The sequence below is a fragment of the Carcharhinus amblyrhynchos genome, chromosome 11 (genome assembly GCF_965287045.1).
Source record: "Carcharhinus amblyrhynchos chromosome 11, sCarAmb.v2.hapA, whole genome shotgun sequence".
Taxonomy (NCBI): Eukaryota; Metazoa; Chordata; class Chondrichthyes; order Carcharhiniformes; family Carcharhinidae; genus Carcharhinus; species Carcharhinus amblyrhynchos.
Window position 1 is genome coordinate 50,501,096 of NC_137334.1, and position 22,024 is coordinate 50,523,119.

Genomic DNA, 22,024 nt, shown 5'->3' on the forward strand with positions numbered 1-22,024 from the left:
CAGACAAACATTGTGAAGGCAGTGGGACCAGACAGCCATGGCGGTCAATGCCAGGAATCCAACCCCGAGGATCTGGATGCAGTACCACAAGAATTTATTGACCTCACAGGATGGATCAAGGTCAGTGAACTTATCTTCAGCTGCACCACCAGCCTCACATATTGTCCAATTCACCACAATCCCTTCACTCACCTACTAGCAATCTCGATCGATCAGTTTCGTAACTAACAGTCACACGCTTAACTTCACCCTCACACTGTTAGCTGTAAGATGAGGGTGGTGCTAGTTGTTGAAATTGGGTATGACCTCCCAAGGAGATTCATAGGCTGGATGGCTGTGAACTTCCCCTGGTGGAAAACCAGGGATAAAAATCAGGTCCAGTGTGTCTTTGATTCATAGAACTGATTTCAGTCCTGATTCGGCAGAAGGACAGCAATAGAAAAAGGGGTTGGAGAAGAAAACCAAAATTAGAAGAATAAAAAGACAGGTCCCTAGAAACTGGGATTCCTCTTCCAGCGCTATGAGGTCCTGGGTTTTCATAGGGGAGGGAGGCAAGTTACCTCCGGAGTGATGTAAAATCAATGATGGACAGATACAGGTGCAATGGAAACAGATGGTCAGGAATAGGCCAAGCAGCATGGCAGATATCTTTAGAAAGAAGTGAGGAGGAAAGCCAAGGCTATCACCTTGGACTGGGTCATATCAAGTACAGTTGCTCCATTTTCTCTCTCTCTGTCTATCTCTCTCCATACTATTTTTCTCTCCTTCTCTCTTCCTTTATCACAGTTTCTCTCATAATTGCTCTCATTTTCTCTGTCGTGTACACTGATTCTGTTCACTCTTCTTCATTCATTCAGCTTCTGACTTTCTGCCCTTCACTTTCTTTCCATAGGTCTCCCTGCTCCCTGTCCCTTCTATCCCTTTTAGTTGGTTTTCTATCTTCACTCCAGTTTTTGTTAACTTTTTTGAATCATGGGGAATGGAGGCAATGCAGCCAAGAGCAAGAGATTGCAAACAGCAGCGGAGCCTGTGAATCTCCTTGGGAGATCACATCCAATTTCAATGACCAGCACCACCCTCACCTTACAGCTAAGTATGTGAGGATAAAGTTAAGCATGTGCCTGTTAGTTATGAAACAGATCAATCGAGATTGCTAGTAAGTGAGTGAAGGGACTGTGGTGAATTGGACAATATGTGAGGCTGGTGGTGCAGCTGAAGATACGTTCACTGATCTTGATCCCTCCCCTGAGGTCACTGAATTCTTGTGGCACCGCATCCAGATCTTCGGGGCTGGATTCCAGCCTGATCGTCCACCTTTGGTTTGGAGTGTAGAAGGCATTCAAACAAAGCCACAAGTTGGTAGGGTTAGACAACATTGACAGCTAGAGGTTCAGGCCACAATGCAGCGGAATGCATCCTGTTATGGTCACAGCCACTTTTCAATTTAATATTGTTAAATAAAAGCAATAAATAAATTTGAAGAAAGAGATCTCTGCGCGCATGTTTCATCGTGATTCTATTGGGGCTGAACACTGAGTAACGTATTCAGAATGTTCTGGTGGAGTACATATTTGATGGATCCTGGTTAACTACTTTGTTCAACTAGTTTTTAAAGCACAATTGATTGCGTTCTATGTTAGTGTTGTAAAAAAATTTGTAAGGCCCTGTTTGCTGTTAAAATAACAGAGATTTTTCCAACAAGGGATTGACCCATAAAAAGTATGCTTAAAACAATCTTGCAGTAAGCAGTAAAGATTGTCAGTAGCTGGAGGCTGTTCCTGTTAGAGGGAAACTTCAATTATAGCCTTTTATGGTTTCGGTTTCTCCATATGATTTATTTAAAAAGAGTTGTGTTGCCAGTAGTCTCAGCATGAATTTTATTCAAGTTGGCTTGTTGATCACTAAATGCTTTGGTGGTTGCACAGTCGAGGAAGAGAAACTATATTAGTGTGTGTCTGTTCTTCATCTGCCACTCAAGCATCTAAACATCTAATTGTATATTCCTTGTGAAAATACAGGGAGCTTGGCCCTTTAAAAATAATCTATAATAGACACAGCAAATACCTTTGCCATCAGAATAAATGAGTTGTACACCACTGGCATCACTTTCCAGCACAAAAATAATTATTGGGCCATAATTTGCTGAAGCCAGGCGCCACAGTGAGCACCACGTGTTGACCATTTTCCTGCACCCTTTAGCTCCAGTGATTTAGCATTTCAGACTGCTGGAGGTGTGAGCTAATAACCACACGGTGAGGCCAATGGGACATCTGGTACTCTGGTGAATGATGGTGCCCACTGTCTCTCCCAAACCAACAAAATGTAAGAATAAAGGAAGAGAGGGACAACAGAGAGGAAAATAGGGTGGATTAGAGTCAAGATACAGAAAAAGAAATGAAAAGGTAGAAAGAAAAAGGTCAGAATCTTAGCACTGATCATGCCAGCAGGATTTTCCTATCCTGTTGCAGTGAATGGAAATTTGGCTGGCTGCCAAATTCTCCGACTTTGCTGAAGTAGGAGTGTGGTGCAAACGGCAGGTAAGATCAGGCTCTAGATTAAAAGAGCAAAACAGGCGGCTGGGAAAAGTCATTCTGAAAAAACACAGAACAAAATTTAGAATTTCAAAAACCTCTCGGAATAATTTTTAGTCTGCAGGAGCAAATCTTCATAGTTTTGATTGTTTCCTTTCTAGGTTAAGGGTGAAATTCTCTAGCCTCTCGTGAGTGATTTTCTCAGTGGTTGGAGACTCTGGTCCTGCCACACTCAATGGGAATTCCCTTTGAAGCCACCCCCCCAGGTTGGTGGGAAATCTGTGGCGGGGGTGTGTAGTCAGCAGGACCAGAGAATCCTGCCATTGTAAACAGCTAGAGAACTCTGACCCAAGTGTCAGGTCAGGACCAAAAATCAGCCCAGTGAAAGGTCCTTACAACCTATTTTACAGCAGTGGGTGTAATTAATATTTGCAGCAAAAATCCAGCAACTTCATGGGGAGGTTAAGGCTGAGATCCAATTTTTGCAAGGCTGATGGTGAAATAACAAAACCATCCAGAAATTTGTCGTGACTCATAGAATCCTACAGTGCAGAAAGAGGCCCTTCGGCCCATCGAGTCTGCACCGAACACAATCCCACCCAGGCCCTACCCCCACATATTAAACCCACTAATCCATCTAACCTACTCATCCCGAGAAACTAAGGGTCAATTTCTTAGCGTGGCCAATCAACCCAACCCGCACATCTTTGGGACTGTGGGAGGAAACTGGAGTACCCAGTGGAAACCCACGCAGACACGAGGAGAATGTGCAAACTCCACACAGACAGTGACTAGAGACGGGAATTGAACCCAGGACCCTGGAGCTGTGAAGCAGCAGTACTAACCACTGTGCTACAGTGCTGCCCAAATAGCATTGCTCTTCCTTGTTACAAATTGTTGGGATTTTTGGGCATGAGAAACAATTTACTGTCAATGGGCTAAATGGCCTCCTTCTGGGATCCGCAATTCCATGCCTCCGGAATAATCAACAAAGCCGACAATACTGAGAAAAAGTGGTGGTGATATACAAATGATACATTATGAAAAGGGGTTTGGAAGGGAAAATTCATGAAAAGCTATTAAGGACATCAGTTGACAAAATGGAAAGGTTTTAGGCCATATTTCCCACTGCAGAATTTCCGTGGTATCAGCGGGAAGCATCCCAGCATTGAAAGATGGTCAGAAAACCATGGATGTGTAGATGCCAGGACTCATCTGAACAATGTCTAGGGCTGCTTCTGGGGTTCAGGAAGGAGGCAACCTGCAATCCTGGATCCTGGAGCACCACAGCCATGGGTGGATTTGGGAGGGGTGCAGGGATGGGAGGGTAATAGTGGCATAGTGGACCTTCATTGTCCTCAAGGGGTCCATCTTCCAATCTCAGTGCTCCTGGAGAACTTTCTTCATTTTCACATGGTCCATCTTCTTTCTTCAATAGCAGGTTAGTGATGTTAGCTACGTTTTCAGTATAGTGCCCAGACATGATAATGGAATATTCCCATTCAATCCTGTCCCACCACTGAATACAGTGTGAAACACCTAGATGCACAATTAAAGAGCTTTGCGTTGGACAATTTGACATGTTTACCCATTGAACGGCACAGCGGGGACCACTCCATATTCCTGCACCCCGGGAGAATTCTGCCCATCAGCTTCTAGCAGCAAGGTCCATTCTGATGAATCCTTTACCCCACCGTGTCAGACCAAAGCTTCCAGTGTCATTAAGCTCTCTCTCTCTCTCTGCCTGTGTCCAGGGTCTATGACTCTGAAAGTCTCCAAACTACAAAGTCAGAGCTTTGACAAAGGGTCATCTGGACTCAAAAGCCTGGTTGAGTTCTTCGAAAATGTGACTGAACACATTGACGAAGGAAGTGCAGTGGACGTGGTGTACATGGACTTCAGCAAGGCGTTTGATAAGGTCCCCCATGCAAGACTTCTTGCGAAGGTGAGAGGGCATGGGATCCAAGGGCCTTTGGCCTTGTGGATCCAGAACTGGCTTGCCTGCAGAAGGCAGAGAGTGGTTGTGGATGGGTCTTTTTCTGCATGGAGGTCAGTTACCAGTGGAGTGCCCCAGGGATCTGTTCTAGGACCCTTGCTGTTTGTCATTTTCATAAATGACCTAGATGAGGAAGTGGAGGGATGGGTAAGTAAGTTCGCTGATGACACGAAGGTCGGTGGTGTTGTGGATGGTCTGGAAGGATGTCAAAAGTTGCAGCAGGACATAAATAGGATGCAGGACTGGGCGGAGAAGTGGCAGATGGACTTCAACACAGATAAATGTGTAGTCGTCCATTTTGGCAGAACCAATGGGATGAACGAGTACACTATCAAGGGCAGGAGTCTTAGTAGTGTTGTAGAGCAGAAGGATCTTGGGGTCCGGGTCCACAGGACTCTTAAATCGGCCTCGCAGGTGGAGGATGTGGTCAAGAAGGCGTATGGTGTACTGGCCTTCATTAATCGAGGGATTGAGTTTAGGAATCGGGAGGTAATGCTGCAACTTTATAGGACCCTTGTCAGGCCTCATCTGGAGTACTGTGCGCAGTTCTGGTCACCTCACTATAGGAAGGACGTAGAAGCTATTGAAAGGGTACAGAGGAGATTTACAAGGATGTGGCCTGGACTGGGAGGCATGCCTTATGAAGTTAGGTTGAGGGAGCTGGGACTCTTTTCCCTGGAGAGACGTAGATTGAGAGGCGATCTGATAGAAGTTTATAAAATGTTGATTGGAATAGATAGGGTGGACTCTCAGAGGCTATTTCCCCGGGTTGAAATGGTCACTACGAGAGGACACAGATTGAAGGTGCGGGGAGGCAAGTACAGAAGTGATGTTAGGGGTAAGTTTTTCACTCAGAGGGTGGTGAGTGAATGGAATTGGCTGCCGTCAGTGGTGGTGGAGGCGAACTTGCTGGGGTCTTTTAAAAGACTTCTGGATGAGTATATGGAATTTAATGGGATTGGGGGTTATAGATAGGTCTATAGATTGGTAGGTGTTGATGTGATCGGCGCAACTCATGGGCCGAAGGGCCTGTTTGTGCTGTAGTGTTCTATGTTCTATGTTCTAAAACGTCAGTTCTTTTCTCTCCTTACAGATGCTGCCAAACCTGCTGAGATTTTCCATTGTTTTCTCTTTTGGTTTCAGATTCCAGCACCTGCAACAATTTGCTTTTACTTTTTTACAAAGTCAACTGCATTATTTGTGTCTGGGTATGAAAACTTGCACATGGGTTTCAATAGGTACTGACCTGGACCCACATTGCCCTTTGCAAATAGGTGACATAGGCTTATTATCAGGCTGAATGAATAGGAGATCACATTCCCCTCTCCATACTCCATTTTGCCTTGAATTAAAGGAGCCAGTTTAAAACATAGCCATCTTATAAACCCTCACACTCATAACAAGGATGAAAATATTGATGTGATCCACTTGGACTCTCAGAAAGTATTTAGTAAGTTTAGAAAATAAGCAGGCATGCTATTGGCAGCAGAGTGGTGAGATAGCTCTCATCATACTGGCTGGTAGGAAAAAAATGTGAAGAGTACACTGCTGTTTATATTGTGTCCTTTCTGTGACCTCATTGTTTATGGCCACTTATAACTCTGAACATCCATTTACACTGGGCATTTTTTATGTCAGAAGTACTGCACACTAGAACAATGTATGCAGACATGATGCATAGCCAAATTTGTATTAAAATCAACCACTGACCCGTTTGAGGCATGCATTGCCAGTAATACTGGACCAACCTGCTGGAAAAAATATCGGAGAACAAACCAAATGTATTTCTACTGTTGCCCAGCAGATAAAGTATGGAACATTTTGCCTTTGATCTCCCGAAGTTAACATTGGACACATACCTTGAAAATAAATAAATTTTTGGATACAACTGCTAAAAAAGCAGATGGGATAAATCTGGTTCCTTCCAACCTTGAGATCTTGCCTGATTTTGAAGAAAGATAATTCCTACAATTTTGGATCTATTGAATGCTTTAAAAAACAAAATGAAATTTAAATCCCAAGTGATGAACTAGAATTTATTGTTAAATTCCATGGCAATTGACAAGTCAGATTTATCTGGATGTTCTCACACCAATGGCATTTCATTGCTACAATACCAAATGAGTACATGGAGGAGTAATTGTAGAGGAAAATAGAACATGTAGAGACAGAAAAATGTTTCATTGCCTTCACCATAATGTTTGTAAGTTGTGGGCATACAATTTCCTTCAGATTCCAAGCTCAAATTTGCTTTTCCAGATAGTCAGATTGGCTCACACTGTCATGTCCCTGTCTCAAATAGTAGCATCTAGTATTTACATTTTTAACAGTGAAAAAATACATGGAACAAATAAAGTGACTGCTTGCTGCAGTTTGTAACACATTTGGAACATCAGTGCTACTTCATTGGAAAAAGAGTAATGGCATATGTTGATATGATTATGAATGGCTTAAAATAAATAATACTAATTACAAGAGCCTGTGTCTGATTGAAATTGGAGAGAGATAATTAACTCTTTTGTGACTTCCTTGGGTTTATTTGTTAGGGTACTTGTTCTTTTAAATTAACAGCATACTTTTGTTAGTTTCAATTTTTTTTCTGCCTTTTCGTGACACTGGAATTAGTTTAAACTGTCTTATGGTGAATAGCAATTTGAGCTACATATCAACAACGGGGTTTAAACTTCTGTTTGAAGAATTATGTTGTTTGTTTTTAGGCTCTACATTGCCATCCTATGCAAATAAAATACAATTTAGGGCATGAGTTTGGGAACCCATGTTGAAAGTGCTTCAAAAAGGCCTTTTCAGGCTGTGCTCCATAAACATCAAAAGAAATTTGTGACTGCAGACTTACTAATATGTTCATGTGGAAAGTTATTTTGGTATGAAAAATAATACTGCAGTATTTGCTTCTGTGGGCTTTTAAATTCTCCCTCTGGGTAGATGCCAAAAAAAACTTAATTGCATTTCAGGGAAACCAAGTAATCTTCAAAGAAGTTGTTCTGTGGTTTAATTTCGAGGGAGCAGGATCAGGGGGTGGATCTGTATAAATACTTGTTCCATTTTCAATTTTCGATTTTCACCACAACATTACAATGACATGTCGAGAGCAAAGAATGTAGAAGGTCTTTTCTCGAGGGATGTTTATTTGCAGCCTGTGTAGTTGATCGTCTGGACTGTGATGAGGATGAATGTCTTCTCTTGTGAACCTTGAGAATTCTCTACCCCAAAGCTCTGTGTGTGCTCATTTGTTGAGTATGTTCAAAACCAAATTGGATAGAGGTTTGAGCTCTGAGTGAGAATCAAAAGATACAGGGATCAGGATGGAAAGTGGAATTATGGTTGCAGATCAGCCATAATCTTATTGGTAATCAACATCGAATCGATAGGCCACATAGCAATACTCCTGCCCCCCTCGCCCCCATTTCTTTTAATCTAATGAGAACAACCATACTTTGCACTTAATGGATGTTATCTTGCGTCCTCTCTTGTGGTATTTTAATGACCTGGGGTGTCAGTGGGGAGAGTGGGGATGAAAGGGAGATACTTATTCAGGCAGGAGAGTGGCAGAAGGGGACCCTGCCACCTTCCTGCCTCCACTCCAATTAAGTCCATGGCAGAAAGGTCTTGCCATTCTACTGCTGACTGAAGTCCTTAAGTGAGAAATTAAGGGCCTCATCCCACGGCTGCTGATATGAAACCATTATTAACCCCGCCATGTTGGGAACTAATGCAGGGTTGCTTGTGAGCTCCCAGGGATGGGGTGGGGTCCATCGTTCAAACATTCAAAGGACTCAGAATCAGAATGGAGAGGATGTGCTGTGAGCACCTCCCTCCCATCATCTCCCCACTACCTCAGCATGGCATCATGTACTCAAATGATGACTGTCTTCACAAATATCACATATAAAATCACAGAATCCCTACAGTGTAGATGGAGGCCATTCAGCTCAAACTGGGATCTTTTTCTCCTATTTCTTATGTTCTTATGTTCTTTTATTCATTTGTGGGACATGGGCATCGCTGGATTCTGGGGAAGTGCCGGAAGATTGGAAAACGGCTAATGTTACGCCGTTGTTTAAGAAGGGTGGCAGGCAAAAGACAGGGAACTATAGGCCGGTTAGTTTCATGTCTGTTGTAGGAAAAATGTTAGAATCCGTCATCAAGGAGAAAATAGCGAGGCATCTTGAGGAGAATTGCTTGATAGAGCAGTCGCAGCACGGTTTCGTTAAGGGGAAGTCGTGTCTGATGAATTTATTGGAGTTCTATGAGGATGTGTCTAGGGCGGTGGATAGAGGAGAGCCGGTGGATGTGGGGTTTCTTGATTTTCAGAAGGCGTTTGACAAGGTGCCTCACAAGAGGTTATTACAGAAGGTCAGGGGACATGGAGTTGGGGGTAGGGTGTTAGGGTGGATAGGGGATTGGCTGTCAAATAGGAGGCAGACAGTGGGGGTCAATGGGTGCTATTCAGATTGGCGGTTGATGACTAGTGGAGTGCCCCAGGGGTCGGTGCTGGGGCCTCAGCTATTTACCATTTATATAGATGATCTGGAGGAGGGAACCGAGTGTATGGTGTCGAAATTTGCTGATGACACCAAGATTGGTGGAACGGCAAATTGTGCAGAGGGTGTGGAGAGTCTGCAGAAGGATCTAGATAGGCTGGGCGAATGGGCCAGGAACTGGCAAATGGAATTTAATGTTGGCAAATGTGAGGTTGTCCACTTTGGTAGGAATAATGGTAGGAAGGACTATTACTTACGTGGCGAAAAACTGCAGCATGCGACAGTGCAGAGGGACCCCGGGGTCCTTGTGCATGAGTTGCAACCGCAGCTGGAGTACTGTGTGCAGTTTTGGTCGCCACACTTATACAAGGATATTTTGGCCTTGGAGAGTGTGCAGAGGAGGTTTACTAGGCTGATTCTGGAGTTGAGGGGGTTGAACTTTGAGGAGAGGCTGAATAAACTAGGCTTGTACTTGTTAGAGTTTAGAAGAATGAGGGGAGATCTCATTGAGACGTATAAGATGTTGAATGGGATGGATAGGATAGAGGTGGAGAGGCTCTTCCCGCTCAGAAAGGACAGTAGGACTAGAGGGCACAGCCTCAAGACAAAGGAGGGGGGCGGTTTAGAACAGAGTTGAGGAGGAACTTCTTCACTCAAAGGGTGGTGAATCTCTGGAATTCTCTGCCCATTGAAGTGGTGGAGGCTGCCTCGCTCAATATTTTTAAGATGCGGGTTGATAGGTTTTTGATAGGCAAGGGGATTAAGGGTTATGGGGAGAGGGCGGGAATGTGGAACTGAGCCACGACAGATCAGCCATGATCTTATTGAATGGCAGGGCAGGCTCGAGGGGCTAGATGGCCTACTCCTGCTCCTATTTCTTATGTTCTTTTATTCATTTGTGGGACATGGGCATCGCTGGCTGGCCAGCATTTATTGCTCATCCATTGCGCTTGAAAATGTGGTGGTGAGCTGCCTGCTTGAATCGCTGCACTCCATGTGCTGAAGATTGACCCACAATGCGTTAGAGAGGGAATTCCAGGATTTTGACCCTGCAACTGCGAAGGAACAGCGATATATTTCCAAGTCAGGATGGTGAGTGGCTTGGAAGGGAACTTGCAGATGATGGTCTTCCCATGTATCTGCTGCCATTGTCTTTCCAGATGGAAGTGGCCATGGGCTTGGAAGGTGCTGCATAAGGATTTTTGTGAATTGCTGCAGTGCATCTTGTAGATAATACATACACTGCTGCTACTAAGCATTGGTGGTGAAGGAAGTGGATGTTTGTAGATGTGGTGCCATATGGGAAACCCATTCCAGTTAGTATTGCATAGAGTACCCTGATTGGTCCAGGCATCTGAATTGCATCTTCCGAAATCTTATGGTCTACTTTCATCTACTGTATGAAGGAGTATGTGAAGTTGTGAGCAGTGTTGTATCTCTCCATGGCACGAGTGCATTGAAGTTATTAGCCATTGTTTAAGTGGGCAGCCCTTGTTCCCCAGCAGCTACCCCTGTTGACATTCTAGATCCAGTCATTTTTGTGTGGGACATCCCCACCCTTCCCCGGAGCCCATCTCCTGCAAAGCACCCATGCCCCATGTGGACCTCTTCACCCATCTGGAGCCAGTGCATTTCTTGATTAAGTAAACAATGTGGTAACCCTTTGACCCTTACGTTTGAGCATTTCACACAGACTTGTCAGGATTCAGCTTCCCCCACCCACCTCCCCCCCTCCCCCTGCCCAGTCTTCCCTCTGCTTTCCATTATTCATCATCCTTATCCACCTCTTGCACCTCTAACTGTAATTGTGCACTCTCACCCTTTCCCCCGTTGTTCCACAACCCTCCAAAAACATTGTCCCCCCCCTTGGCTTTAATCAGCCCACACACCCCTCACCTGGCACCCCACTCCCAGTCAAACTTCAGACCTTCAAGCTGTTGGACTGGAGGGTCCATGAGACCTGCAGCACCATACTGTCCAAATAGACCAGTTCAGAATGGAGCTGGAGGGCACAAATTGATCTTCCCCAGCAGAGTGACATTCAGTGCTATGGCAGGTAGGCTACATATAATGCACACACATTGAAGTGAGCAAACTGAGCTCCACGTTATGTACATCATTCTTTTTTAAATGTGTTTGATGCCAATGGCAATAGGACACACTGTTGGAAGGCCTGATATTTGAGCGAGCAGCTGTTTTAATGAGCACTCATGAGATGCAAATGAATGAAAATGGCGGTCACTCCACCAGACAGAACTGACCTGCCAATAACCTGACACTGGGAGAATTTCAAACTGTTTTAGTGCTGGCGGGTTTCTGATTTTTTTGGCTCCCACTGGATTCTCCATACCTGCTTGCCACCAAAGCCGCTGTGGGCAGGATAGGAAAATTCTGCCCAATGTCTCAAGTCCAATATGACTCTTCTTTAGAACTGAAGAGAGGCAGAAATATAAATGCAGAAAATGCTAGAAACTTTCAGCAGATCTGACAGCATCTGTGGAGAGAAAACAGAGCCGACATTTTGAGTCTGGATGATCCTTCACCAGACCTTCACCAGACACTCTGGCTAAAGGCCTTCCGGACTCAAACTGTTGGCTCTGTTCTCACTTCACAGATGTTGTCAGACCTGCTGAGATTTTCCAGCATTTTCTGTTTTTGTTTCAGATTCCAGGATCCACAGAGGTAGAAATGTGATAGGTTTTATGTTGAAAAGGCAGAAGCATAAAAGGAAGATCAGGGATAGTTTAGAGAGCAGGGGAGATTAAATTGCAAAGACCCCAAGGAAGACAAATGGCAAAGAGAGTGGGAATGCCAGTAGTAAAGGAACAAAACATTGATACAGAGTAGGTGTTAATAGTAGAATGAAGGTCAACGCTGTCTGAAAATGAAATAGCAGAATGCGTGAAGAGCAGAATAAAAGTCAAAGCTATCGGAAAGCAAAAACATGAGAGCAAGATACAGACTGGCACTAGGGGAAAGAAAGATAAAATGGAGGACAGAGTTCATGGTCTGAAGTTGCTGAAGTCAATGTTGAATGCAGAAACCTATATCATGCCTAATCAGAAATTGAGGTGCAGTTCCTCAAGCTTGCATTGGGTTTCACTGGAACATTACAGCAGGCCGACTTGCGCTGTGAAGTGTCTTTGGATGTATTACTATGTTGAAAATATTATAGAAATGCAGATTTTGGCATAAACAGGTATGAGGTATTACATTTTGGTAAGAAAAATGAGATTTCATATTACTTGGAAAATAAGAATCTAAATGGGATAGAGAAGCAAAGTGATCTTGGAGTACAAACACTCATCATTAAAGATAATAAAACAAGTTAATAGGCTAAAAAAAGTAGCAAACCAAGCAGGGTTTACTTAAAGGATAGAATTGGAAAGATGAAAAGTTATTATTAAATCTGTACCAAACTTTGGTGAGACCACAAGTGGAATACTCTGAACATCTCTGATCCCCGTATTGCAAAAGGATATTGAAGCACTGAAGGGAATGCAAAAACCAGTTACAAGAATGCAGACAGAACAGCAAGTTTAGGGAATAGGATAATCAGGCTAGGTGTCTTTTCTCTTGAAAGGAGAAGGCTGAGGGTAACCTAATGTTTGTTCTTTAATTATGAAAGGCTTTGATAGAGTAAACACAGTGGCTGGAATTTTCCAGTCCCACCTGCCATGGGAATTTTAGCAGGCGGGACAGGACTATGCAAGAGTCTGTTGACTTTGGGTGGGATTTTCTGGTCGTGGACCAAATGCGGCCAGAAAATCCTAGCAGAGGGTTTGTTTTGACTTGTGGAGGATTGCAAAACCAGAGACAATCAATATAAAATAGATACCAAGAAATCAAATAAGGAAACCTGCAGGGAATGGTGAAAATGTGGAGCTTGCAATCAGACCAAGCTATAGATGCCTTTAAAAGGAAGCTAGATGTGTATGTGAGTGAGAAGGGAATAATTCTTTGATGATAGGGTTAATTGAACAAGAGTGAGACGAGGCCTGCATGGAATATAAACACCAGTATAGACTGATTGAGACAAATGACCCGTTTGTGATATGTTATTGTGTTATTGTTAAGGCTTAAAAGTATACAAGTGGAGGACATTGATAGATTTAGAACTTAGAGATCACAAAAAAGAGAGACTGTCTCGGTTATGTTCATGCCCAGATGTCCCTGGAGAGCAAGAATGTGGACCCTATCAGTATGTTCAAGGCCTTTTGTGACTGAGCAAAGCAGGGGCTGCAGTGCATTGTCAGCCCAGGGAACACCACTTTGATTTAATTTGATAAATTTTCCTCTGAAGGTTTTGTTTTTTGTTACAGTGGCCCTGTAAGGGGCTGTCAATTTAACCAGTTTATTTGTTTATTTTGTTGGTTTTGAGAAGAGCATATAAAGAGAAATTTCCAGGACACTGGGTGGTGATGAAGGGCAAGGCAGACGTTTGTAATGTTTCATTCTGTAAATAAATCTAGCATTAAAGAAAGTATTGGCATTTGTTTCTCTACTTAACCATCTATCAGTCATTTAACATGGCCTGTTTTTGTGTTCTATGCTCTAAGTCATTCCATGCAATTAGTCAGACTCATTTTTTACAGCGTGGAAGAGGTAATGAACTGTCAAAGACAGAGGTCCAAAGATTTCTAAAGCACCATCCTCAATCCTCATCCACATATTCAACTCAAGCTGGCAGAGCTCACTGTGCCTCAACAAGCAGCTTCCCCAACGGAAGCCTTTACTTTTGCGTAGCCTGCCTTGTTAGCAGTAGACCTCAGGTATAAGCCAGGGCAGGAGATATTGTGAAGTAAGCACAGCCACCAGATATACTGTAGAGCTAGAAACAGGCAAAATGTCCTTCCGGCCCCATATTAAAAGTAAAACAAAATGTGTCCGCTGTTTCAATGGTTGCCACTGGCTAGGTTTAAGTTTAGGTTTTATAATATGTAAAACCTAAACTTAAACCTAGCCAGTTTATTTATTGGTGTCACAAGTAGGCTCACATTAACACTGCAATGAAGTTACTGTGAAAATCCCCTAGTCGCCACACTCTGGTGCCTGTTAGGGTACACTGAGGAGGAATTCAACATGGCCAGTGCACCTAAGCAGCACCTCTTTGTGGGAGGGAAGTTGCATCTACGTTCAGAAAACCTGAGCAAAGCAAACCTGAGGTTAATGTCTAAAATGGGTCATTAAACAGACATTTGAAGGTGATCTAATAGGCAATGTAGACAAGCTCCTCATGATGCAATCTGATTTCAAACATCTTTGGAGAACAAGACTCTGAAGATTCACAGTAGATCATTTAGGACGGAGTTGAGGAGACATTTCTTTACGCAACGAGTGGTGAGGCTGTGGAATTCATTATCACAGAAAGTAGTTGATGCCAAAATATTGAATGTATTCAAGACGCAGCTGGATATAACACTTGGGGTGAATGGGATTGAAAGTTTTGGGGAGAAAACAGGATTAGGTATTGAGTTGGGCAATCAGCCATGATCATGGTGAATGGCAGAGCAGGCTGAAAGGGCCGAATGGCTTCCTCCTGCTTCTATCTTCCATGTTTCTACATCTCCCAGAATTCAATCTTTGTGCACTTGTTTTACACCTGTGGAATATATACAACAAAGACCAACAACTCCTCTAGCATCTAAGTGGTATAAAGTAACTGTGAAGCAAGCTAAATTCCTCTTTAACAGTTGGATCAACCATCTGATATTTCCATTCTATGCAATGAGTCTTTCCCCAGAGTAAGAGCTTGTAGGTGGACAGATGCTCAGCACTGATCTACCAGCTTAACCTTAGCAAAAGATCAAACTCCTTTCAGATTTTGGCTACAAGAGTATATATCAATTAACTGTCTTAACACTTTCTTTTTGCCATTCTTTTCCTGACAAAATTCTGTCGGGGGCTCGTGACTTTCTCCTCACATGTCTTATCAAGAACATTGAAAGTTAACTTCATTCAAGCAGAAAATATTAGGGTTTCACAGCATGTAGGATTAGGTTGATATGCAGAATCTTTAATTTACCTTTATTAGACAGACTAATAATGCCTGGTGCTGGATATTCAGAATTACAGCTTGATGTGTCTTTAACATTCTTCACTACTGACTGGAGGAAAAAACTTACCTTAAAGTTTGCATTTTGCTTCACATCCTCCAAAAAAGAAAACTGCTTAGTTTTTGAGGCTTTGAGTCATATTACTTGACCCAAAACCAGTAGTACACTTTGAAAGAAATGAAACGCAAGGAGAATGAAGTTAAGCCATTAAAACATTCTGCGTGCAGCTTCCCAGAATTGCATCTTATAGTGCTGCAGAAAAACCAGGCTATCAATTTCACATTAATCCACTGTGGCATAGCTTTGTGTGAATACAGAACGCCTGATAAGTTTATCTTTTATGTCACAAATAAGCTTACATTAACACTGCAATTAAGTTACTGTGAAAAATCCCCTAGTCCCCACACTCCAGCACTGTTCAGTTACACTAAGGGAGAATTTAGCAAGGCCAGTACACCTAACCAGCACGTCATTGGACTGTGGGGGGAAACCAAAGCACCCAGAGGAAACCCACACAGACATGGGGAGAGCATGCAGACTCCACACATACCCAAGCCATGAATCAAAGCCTGGCCTCTGGATCTGTGAGGCAGCAGTGCTAACCATTGTATCATTGTGCCGCCCATGATATAGGTGATTTAACCAGAGACACTGCCTGGCAACTGTTCCTGCTGTTAAATTTGACCCAATTTGCAGCCCAGGCTTTATGGAAATGCAACTGGAAGGCTCCAGACATCGAACCGATGCCCTGCTACAGCTCATGGTTTTGGGAAGGCAGGAAATTTGTCTTTTGCCTGGTTGAACTGGCTGACAGTCAGAGTTTGCGGGAAGAGATCTGCCCAGTTAGGAACTGAACAAAAGTCACAGATTTCCTGGGTTATTTCTTCAGCAGCTTCCTGCAGCCCCTGTAAGGATCACCAGCCAGGTTGTTCTGTACCTGGAACGTGGGGTGGAGCATGTGAAATGCACACTCCAGCCATTTCTACCTCCAAATTGCAATTCTGATCCTATGTACATTACATGACTCAAATTTACATCTCACAAGCGACTTCCTCTATGAAAGAGGCCAGTAATCAGGTCAGAAACCCTGGACCACTTTTCCAAGGTGGCAATATATGAGCTCGAGCCTGGAAGGGTGGTGAGTGACTCAACACAACTTTCAATCCACAAACCCTCTATTTATGCCTACCTGGGACCCCCAAAATCAGCTCTTCAATGATTCTTTAATTTATAAAATAAAAATCCAAATGAGGTATAACATTAACAATAAAGGAAGTGGTGGAGTACATTGAAAACACTTCGATTTTCTTCCACTGAAACTTTGTAAAATCTTGTTGTTGACTCTTCCTTTTTCTACTTGCAGACAGACCCGAACCACCTGCTGGAAAACCATGCTCTTCCGACATTCGTAGTTCTACCCTGACTCTGTCATGGTACGGCCCCACGTATGATGGTGGGAGCATTGTTCAATCTTACAATGTGGAGACTTGGAATTCCGTGGAGGCTCAATGGACAGATCTTACCACCTGCCGCAGCACATCCTGTAGCGTGGGTGACCTAACTCCCGACAAAGAGTACAAATTCCGGGTCCGAGCTGTTAATATTTATGGGACCAGTGAGCCAAGTCAAGAATCTGATTTGGTCAGAGTGGGAGATAAAGAAGGTTAGTTCTACCTGAAGGAAGTAAAATAGTCCACACAAGACTTTCTCCCCTAACAAATACATGCCTGGCATAACGTACATTTTCAATGCTTTAAAGGTATTTCATTATCATCCTGTGTTCAGTCCTGTTAAATAGTACTGCATCTATCAGGACTCCTTTTATATTATGTTGGTCTCCAACTGCTGCAAAATGCTGAGAGTTTATGAGGCTTCATCCGCATCAAAGGAAATCTTGTTTTTTATCTCACAAAAATGTAAGCTCCTAATGTAAACCATATGTTACCACTCAAAGTTATGCTGTTGCACTGAAGTTGACAGCCATAAAGTAGCCAAAACACCACTTCCATGTTTAAACTGTGGATTGAAACCAAGGGAGTTCACACAAATTTGATGGTATTCCTATTAATATTTACTTGGGCTTTTTTATAAAATGCTTTAACAGAATTTATGGATTTATTAGCTGCCAACTGTTTACTCTTTTCAATATGTTAATTTTCTCTCTTTAACGTCATTCTGTTGCATTTTGCTGTAACTTAGTTTTGTTTAATTTTAAGAACCAAAAGATGAAGCTGATCTGTCTGATGATGGTAAGTATCCTCTATTAATTTCTGCTTACTTTCTAAATATTGAGTAAAATCTATGTGATACTTTACCACAAAAATTACCTTTCAGATGAGAAAGAAGGTGAGCCAGATTATCGCGATGTAAAAATCAACACAAAAGAGAAAGTCACGGAATATTACGATATTCTGGAGAAGATAGGAACGTGAGTGTCCCTGTTAATATGGCAGTAGCAGCCAACTTTATATTGATAATAGATTCTACTCAACAGCAGAACTGTATCTCAAAAGTATTGTGTCTTGTGTGCAGGGGCAAATTTGGACAAGTTTTCAAACTTGTTGAAAAGAAAACTAGAAAAGTTTGGGCAGGAAAGTTTTTCAAAGCTTTTTCGGCAAAGGATAAGGAAAATGTGAGACAAGAAATTAGTATTATGAATTGCCTGCACCATCCAAAGCTTGTCCAATGTGTTGATGCCTTTGAATCAAGATCAGACATAGTAATGGTCCTGGAAATGTGAGTAAAAATTTTTTTTATTGTTAATTCTTGATTTGCTTTGATTTATTATTGTCACATGTATTAGTAAATTGTGGAAAGTATTGTTTCTTGCACACTATACCTACAAAGCATACCGTACATAGAGAAGGAAAAGAGAGAGTGCAGAATGTAGTGATACAGTAATAGCTAGGATGTAGAGAAAGATCAACTTAATGCAAGTAGGTCTATTCAAAAATCTAATGGCAGCAAGGAAGAAGCTATTCTTGAGTCGATTGGTACGTGGCCTCAGACTTTTGTATCTTACAACTTAAGAATGTTAATGGTTTTAGGATGCTTGTTACTATGTAAAAGGAGCGATGTAAGTGTAATTTGCTGTTCTTGTTAAGTAACTTCTAGGAAGGAGGCTGTCCTGAGTCTGAGTTCTGCCATGTTAAAATTGAGGGTGGCAGGGAGTTATCAGCAAATGCAGCTCAATCACTGCCACTTTAATGATCTACCTCTTCATTTATTTTCCTTGTGGACTGATTTAAAATTGGGATTTTGGGTTCTGAATGCAGAGAACTGTAGCTCTATACCTCATTGCTTAATGTCAGAGCTGAGAGTCGTTGGACAGAATTCTACCATGATCCTGCCAATGGATTCAATGGTAGGCTGAGGGTGAGAGCATGGTGAAACTGCAAAAATTGGGTTTACACCAGCATGAATTTCCCATGGTATCTTTCGCTGGTGCCCACCATGGCAGATCATGAAGCCCACTGGAAACCGGCGTGAAAATGAGTTGCAAACTGCTAATGGGATGTAGGCGAAAGCACGCCCAGAATCTTCCACCTACGCTCGATTCTCTGGTACATCAGTTGGAGTGCAGAACACATCTGGATAATGAGGTGTGCAGATGTTGGAACTCACCCGAAAAATGCCTAGGATTGCTGCCGGAGTTCTGGATGGAGGCAGCCAACAACCCTGGAATCTGGAACATGATAGCAGTGGATGGGGGAAGCATCCGCAATGGGCCTTCCAGATTTGGTGTCCTGGAAAAGGTCCGTCTTCCAGTCTCAGAATGTTCCTGGAGGTCCATCTGTTTTTTCAGGAGTCCCATCTTTTTCCTTCAGTACTGTGTCTGCGGTGCTGGGTGCCTGTTCAATGTCAGGCTGCCTGACACGGAATGCGGCACAAAACGCCCGGCTGCATAACTAATAAGGTGGGGGCCAGAAGGTATGGCATGTATTCCCTCCAGCTGCCACACTGGGAAACACTGCACTATCCTCCCACCAAATGGGAGAATTCCACCCATTGATGGCGATACAGGGTGAACAGAGTGGAGAATCTGCAATCTCTCAGCAACATTGGATCCAAAACAAGCCTCCAAAATGTAGATTCCGAAAGAGTTGAAAGCAAAACAGCATTCATTAAATGTCAGGGCAGCAGATTAAAAAAGTAATACTTCCCGTCATTGGGAGTTAAGCTCTAAATTAACTTTGACGCAAGGGTGAATGTTTTATGACAATCCTAAGGAGCATGAGCAAAATATGTCTGGCTGTTCCCAGTCTGGAGTGGAACGGAATAAATCTATTAAATGAGGCCATCCCAATTTTGGAACTAACTTGGCAGCTATGCGGTGAGGTGATGAAGTTAGACTGTTTCAAAGTGGAATGATTCTCTGGGGATGGTATCCATGCACGTTGCCAGCGTAATGAAGACTAATGCTGCATTGTATCTAAGCTGTGTTGTATCTAATATAGGAATGCTTGATGTAGAATTAGCTGCAAATCCCAAAATGTTTGTTCTATTCTCTCATACAAGCACCTATCAATCTACAGGGCAGCATAGTGGCATAATGGTTAGCACTGCTGCCTCTCATCGCCAGGTACCTGGATTCGCTTCCTGGTTTGGGTCACTGTCTATGTGGAGTTTGTATGTTTTCCTGATTTCTGTGTGAATTTGCATTGGGTGCTCCAGTTTCCTCTCACAGTCCAAAGATGTGCAGATTAGGTGGATTGGCCATGCTAAATTGCCCCTTAGTTTCAGGGGGACTAGCTAGGGTGAATACATGGGGTTATGGGGAAAGGATAGGATTGTGGTTGGTACAGACTCGATGGGCCAGATGGCCTTCTTCTGAACTGTAAGGTTCTATGGTTCCATGATTCTGCAGCCACTCACTGAGGCTCCTTCAACCACACCTTCCACACCATGACCTCTCCCACCTAGAAGGGTAAGAGCAGCAGATACGTGGGAACACCACCATTCCCCACCCTGACTTGGAGATATATTGTCTTTCCTTGAGTGCCACTGGGTCAAAATCCTGGAAGTCCCTCCAGCCTTCATTAGACTGCTGCTAGTGAGCTGCTCTGATATTACAATGTTATTGAATCACTGAGAGAGGAAGACAAACTGAAATGACAATTCTTCATAAGGCAACAGGGACAAATATATTAATTGCTATTTTTTCAGAAACATAAAAGAGTATCTTATAAAGAAAGTACTCCCATTAGATTGTTCATCCCTTTAAATCATGTAACCAGCCCTCTACTTTGAAACTTCAATGACTGATTTGTTCTTAGTAACAAAATGTTGTACAATTATTTAACTGATAAATTTCAGTTAGAGTGATAGAGGTTTACAGCATGGAAACAGGCCATTCAGCCCAACTTGTCCATGCCGCCCTTTTTTTTAAACCGCTAAGCCAGTTCCAAAAATTCCATATTTGGCCCATATCCCCCTATACCCATCTTATCCATTTAATATCTAAATGCTTTATAGTTAGCACACAAGAAACCTGCTGTTGAACAAAGAATCATAGAATCACCACAGTGCGGAAGGAGGCCAGTTGGCCCTTTGAATTTGCACTGGCCCTCTGACAGAGCATCCCCACCCTAATGCTGTAACCCCACACATTTACTCCATTAATCCTCTAAACTACACATCTTAGGACACTAAGGGGCACTTTAGCATGGCCATTCCAGCTAACCAGCACTTCTTTGGACTGTGGAAGGAAACCAGAGCACCTGAAGGAAATCGAAGCAGACAAGGTGAGAACGTGCAAACACTGCACTGGCAGTCACCCTAGGCAGGAATTGAATCCAGTCCCTGGTGCTGTGACGCAACAGTGCTAACCACTGTACTACCGTGCCACCCCTGTGCTACCCTCCATGTTGAATGCATCTGTACTGGCTCTTTGCAAATCGCTCGCATTGGTTTGTATGCTTTGGCAATTGATCTCTAAATTGTTAATAGAAGAAAAGGTAGACTTTTTGATAATTTTTGTAGCCTCTTTCATCTCTTCATGGAGCTTCAGCCTCTCCGGTTATGAGACAAGAGTGTTTGGAAAAATGCCTTAGTGCATTGTTGCCATTTGAGTATTGAGAATTGAGCTTGCCATACTCATGTGATCTTTGAGGACATCTTTGGGACATCTGGGGATTGAGGAAGAAGCCATTTTAGCCACAACATGTGCAGATGTAATTAAGGGGATTCTGGTATCTGTAAGAGAGCCAGCAACTGTAAGAAACAGCAGAGAATAATGAAAACCTCACTCTGCAGTGCTGCACAGGTCATTGGCTTACTGGCTGCATCAGTATCATAGAGTCATAGAGGTTCACACAATGGAAACAGGCCCTTCAGCCCAACTTGTCCATGCAGCCCAGTTTTTACCATTAAGTTAGTCTCAATTGCCCACATTTGGCCTATATCCCTGCATACCAATCATACCCATATAACTGTCAAAAAACAAAATTGTACCCACCTCTACTAATATCTCTAGCAGCCCGTTCCAGACATTCACCACCTCTGTGTGAAAACATTGCCCCTCTGCACCTTTTGTATCTCATCCCTCTCACCTTAATGGCTTTTAATATTCCAGTACTGACTCCTGGAATTGAAGAAAGATTTGAAAATTAATTGGAAGTTCTTCCGGTGTCAATGGTAGAATGGTGAAATTGCCACAGTGTTAAAGCTGAGCAAATAGAGTAGCAACTTTGTTATCAGTTCTGGGAAAAGAGTTCAGCAAGCTGTACACAGCCTAGACTTCACCGAGGAGCAGACAGTGTGACATTTTGGAGGCCTTCAAGACACACTGTGAACCTTCTACTAATGTTATTTATGAACACTATGTGTCCAACAGCAGAACTCAGGAGGAGGGGAGAATATTGATATAATGTAACTGCACTGACACATCTAGCTGAACCTTGTGAGTTTGAGCAACTGAAGGATGATCTGCTCAGAGAC

General features: G+C 43.0%; 1 protein-coding gene across 5 annotated transcripts in view; it reads left to right on the forward strand.

The window, feature by feature from the left end:
* The window catches only part of LOC145350125 (myosin light chain kinase, smooth muscle-like), a 331,906-nt gene that overhangs the window by 266,663 nt on the left and 43,219 nt on the right, over positions 1-22,024 (forward strand). For all 5 annotated transcript variants that reach the window (XM_080199061.1, XM_080199060.1, XM_080199063.1 and 2 more), the window contains 4 exons: positions 16,449-16,748; positions 17,302-17,334; positions 17,420-17,513; positions 17,618-17,821. In XM_080199061.1, coding sequence (XP_080055187.1) covers positions 16,449-16,748; positions 17,302-17,334; positions 17,420-17,513; positions 17,618-17,821 — 631 coding nt within the window. The remainder of the gene's footprint in view (positions 1-16,448; positions 16,749-17,301; positions 17,335-17,419; positions 17,514-17,617; positions 17,822-22,024) is intronic.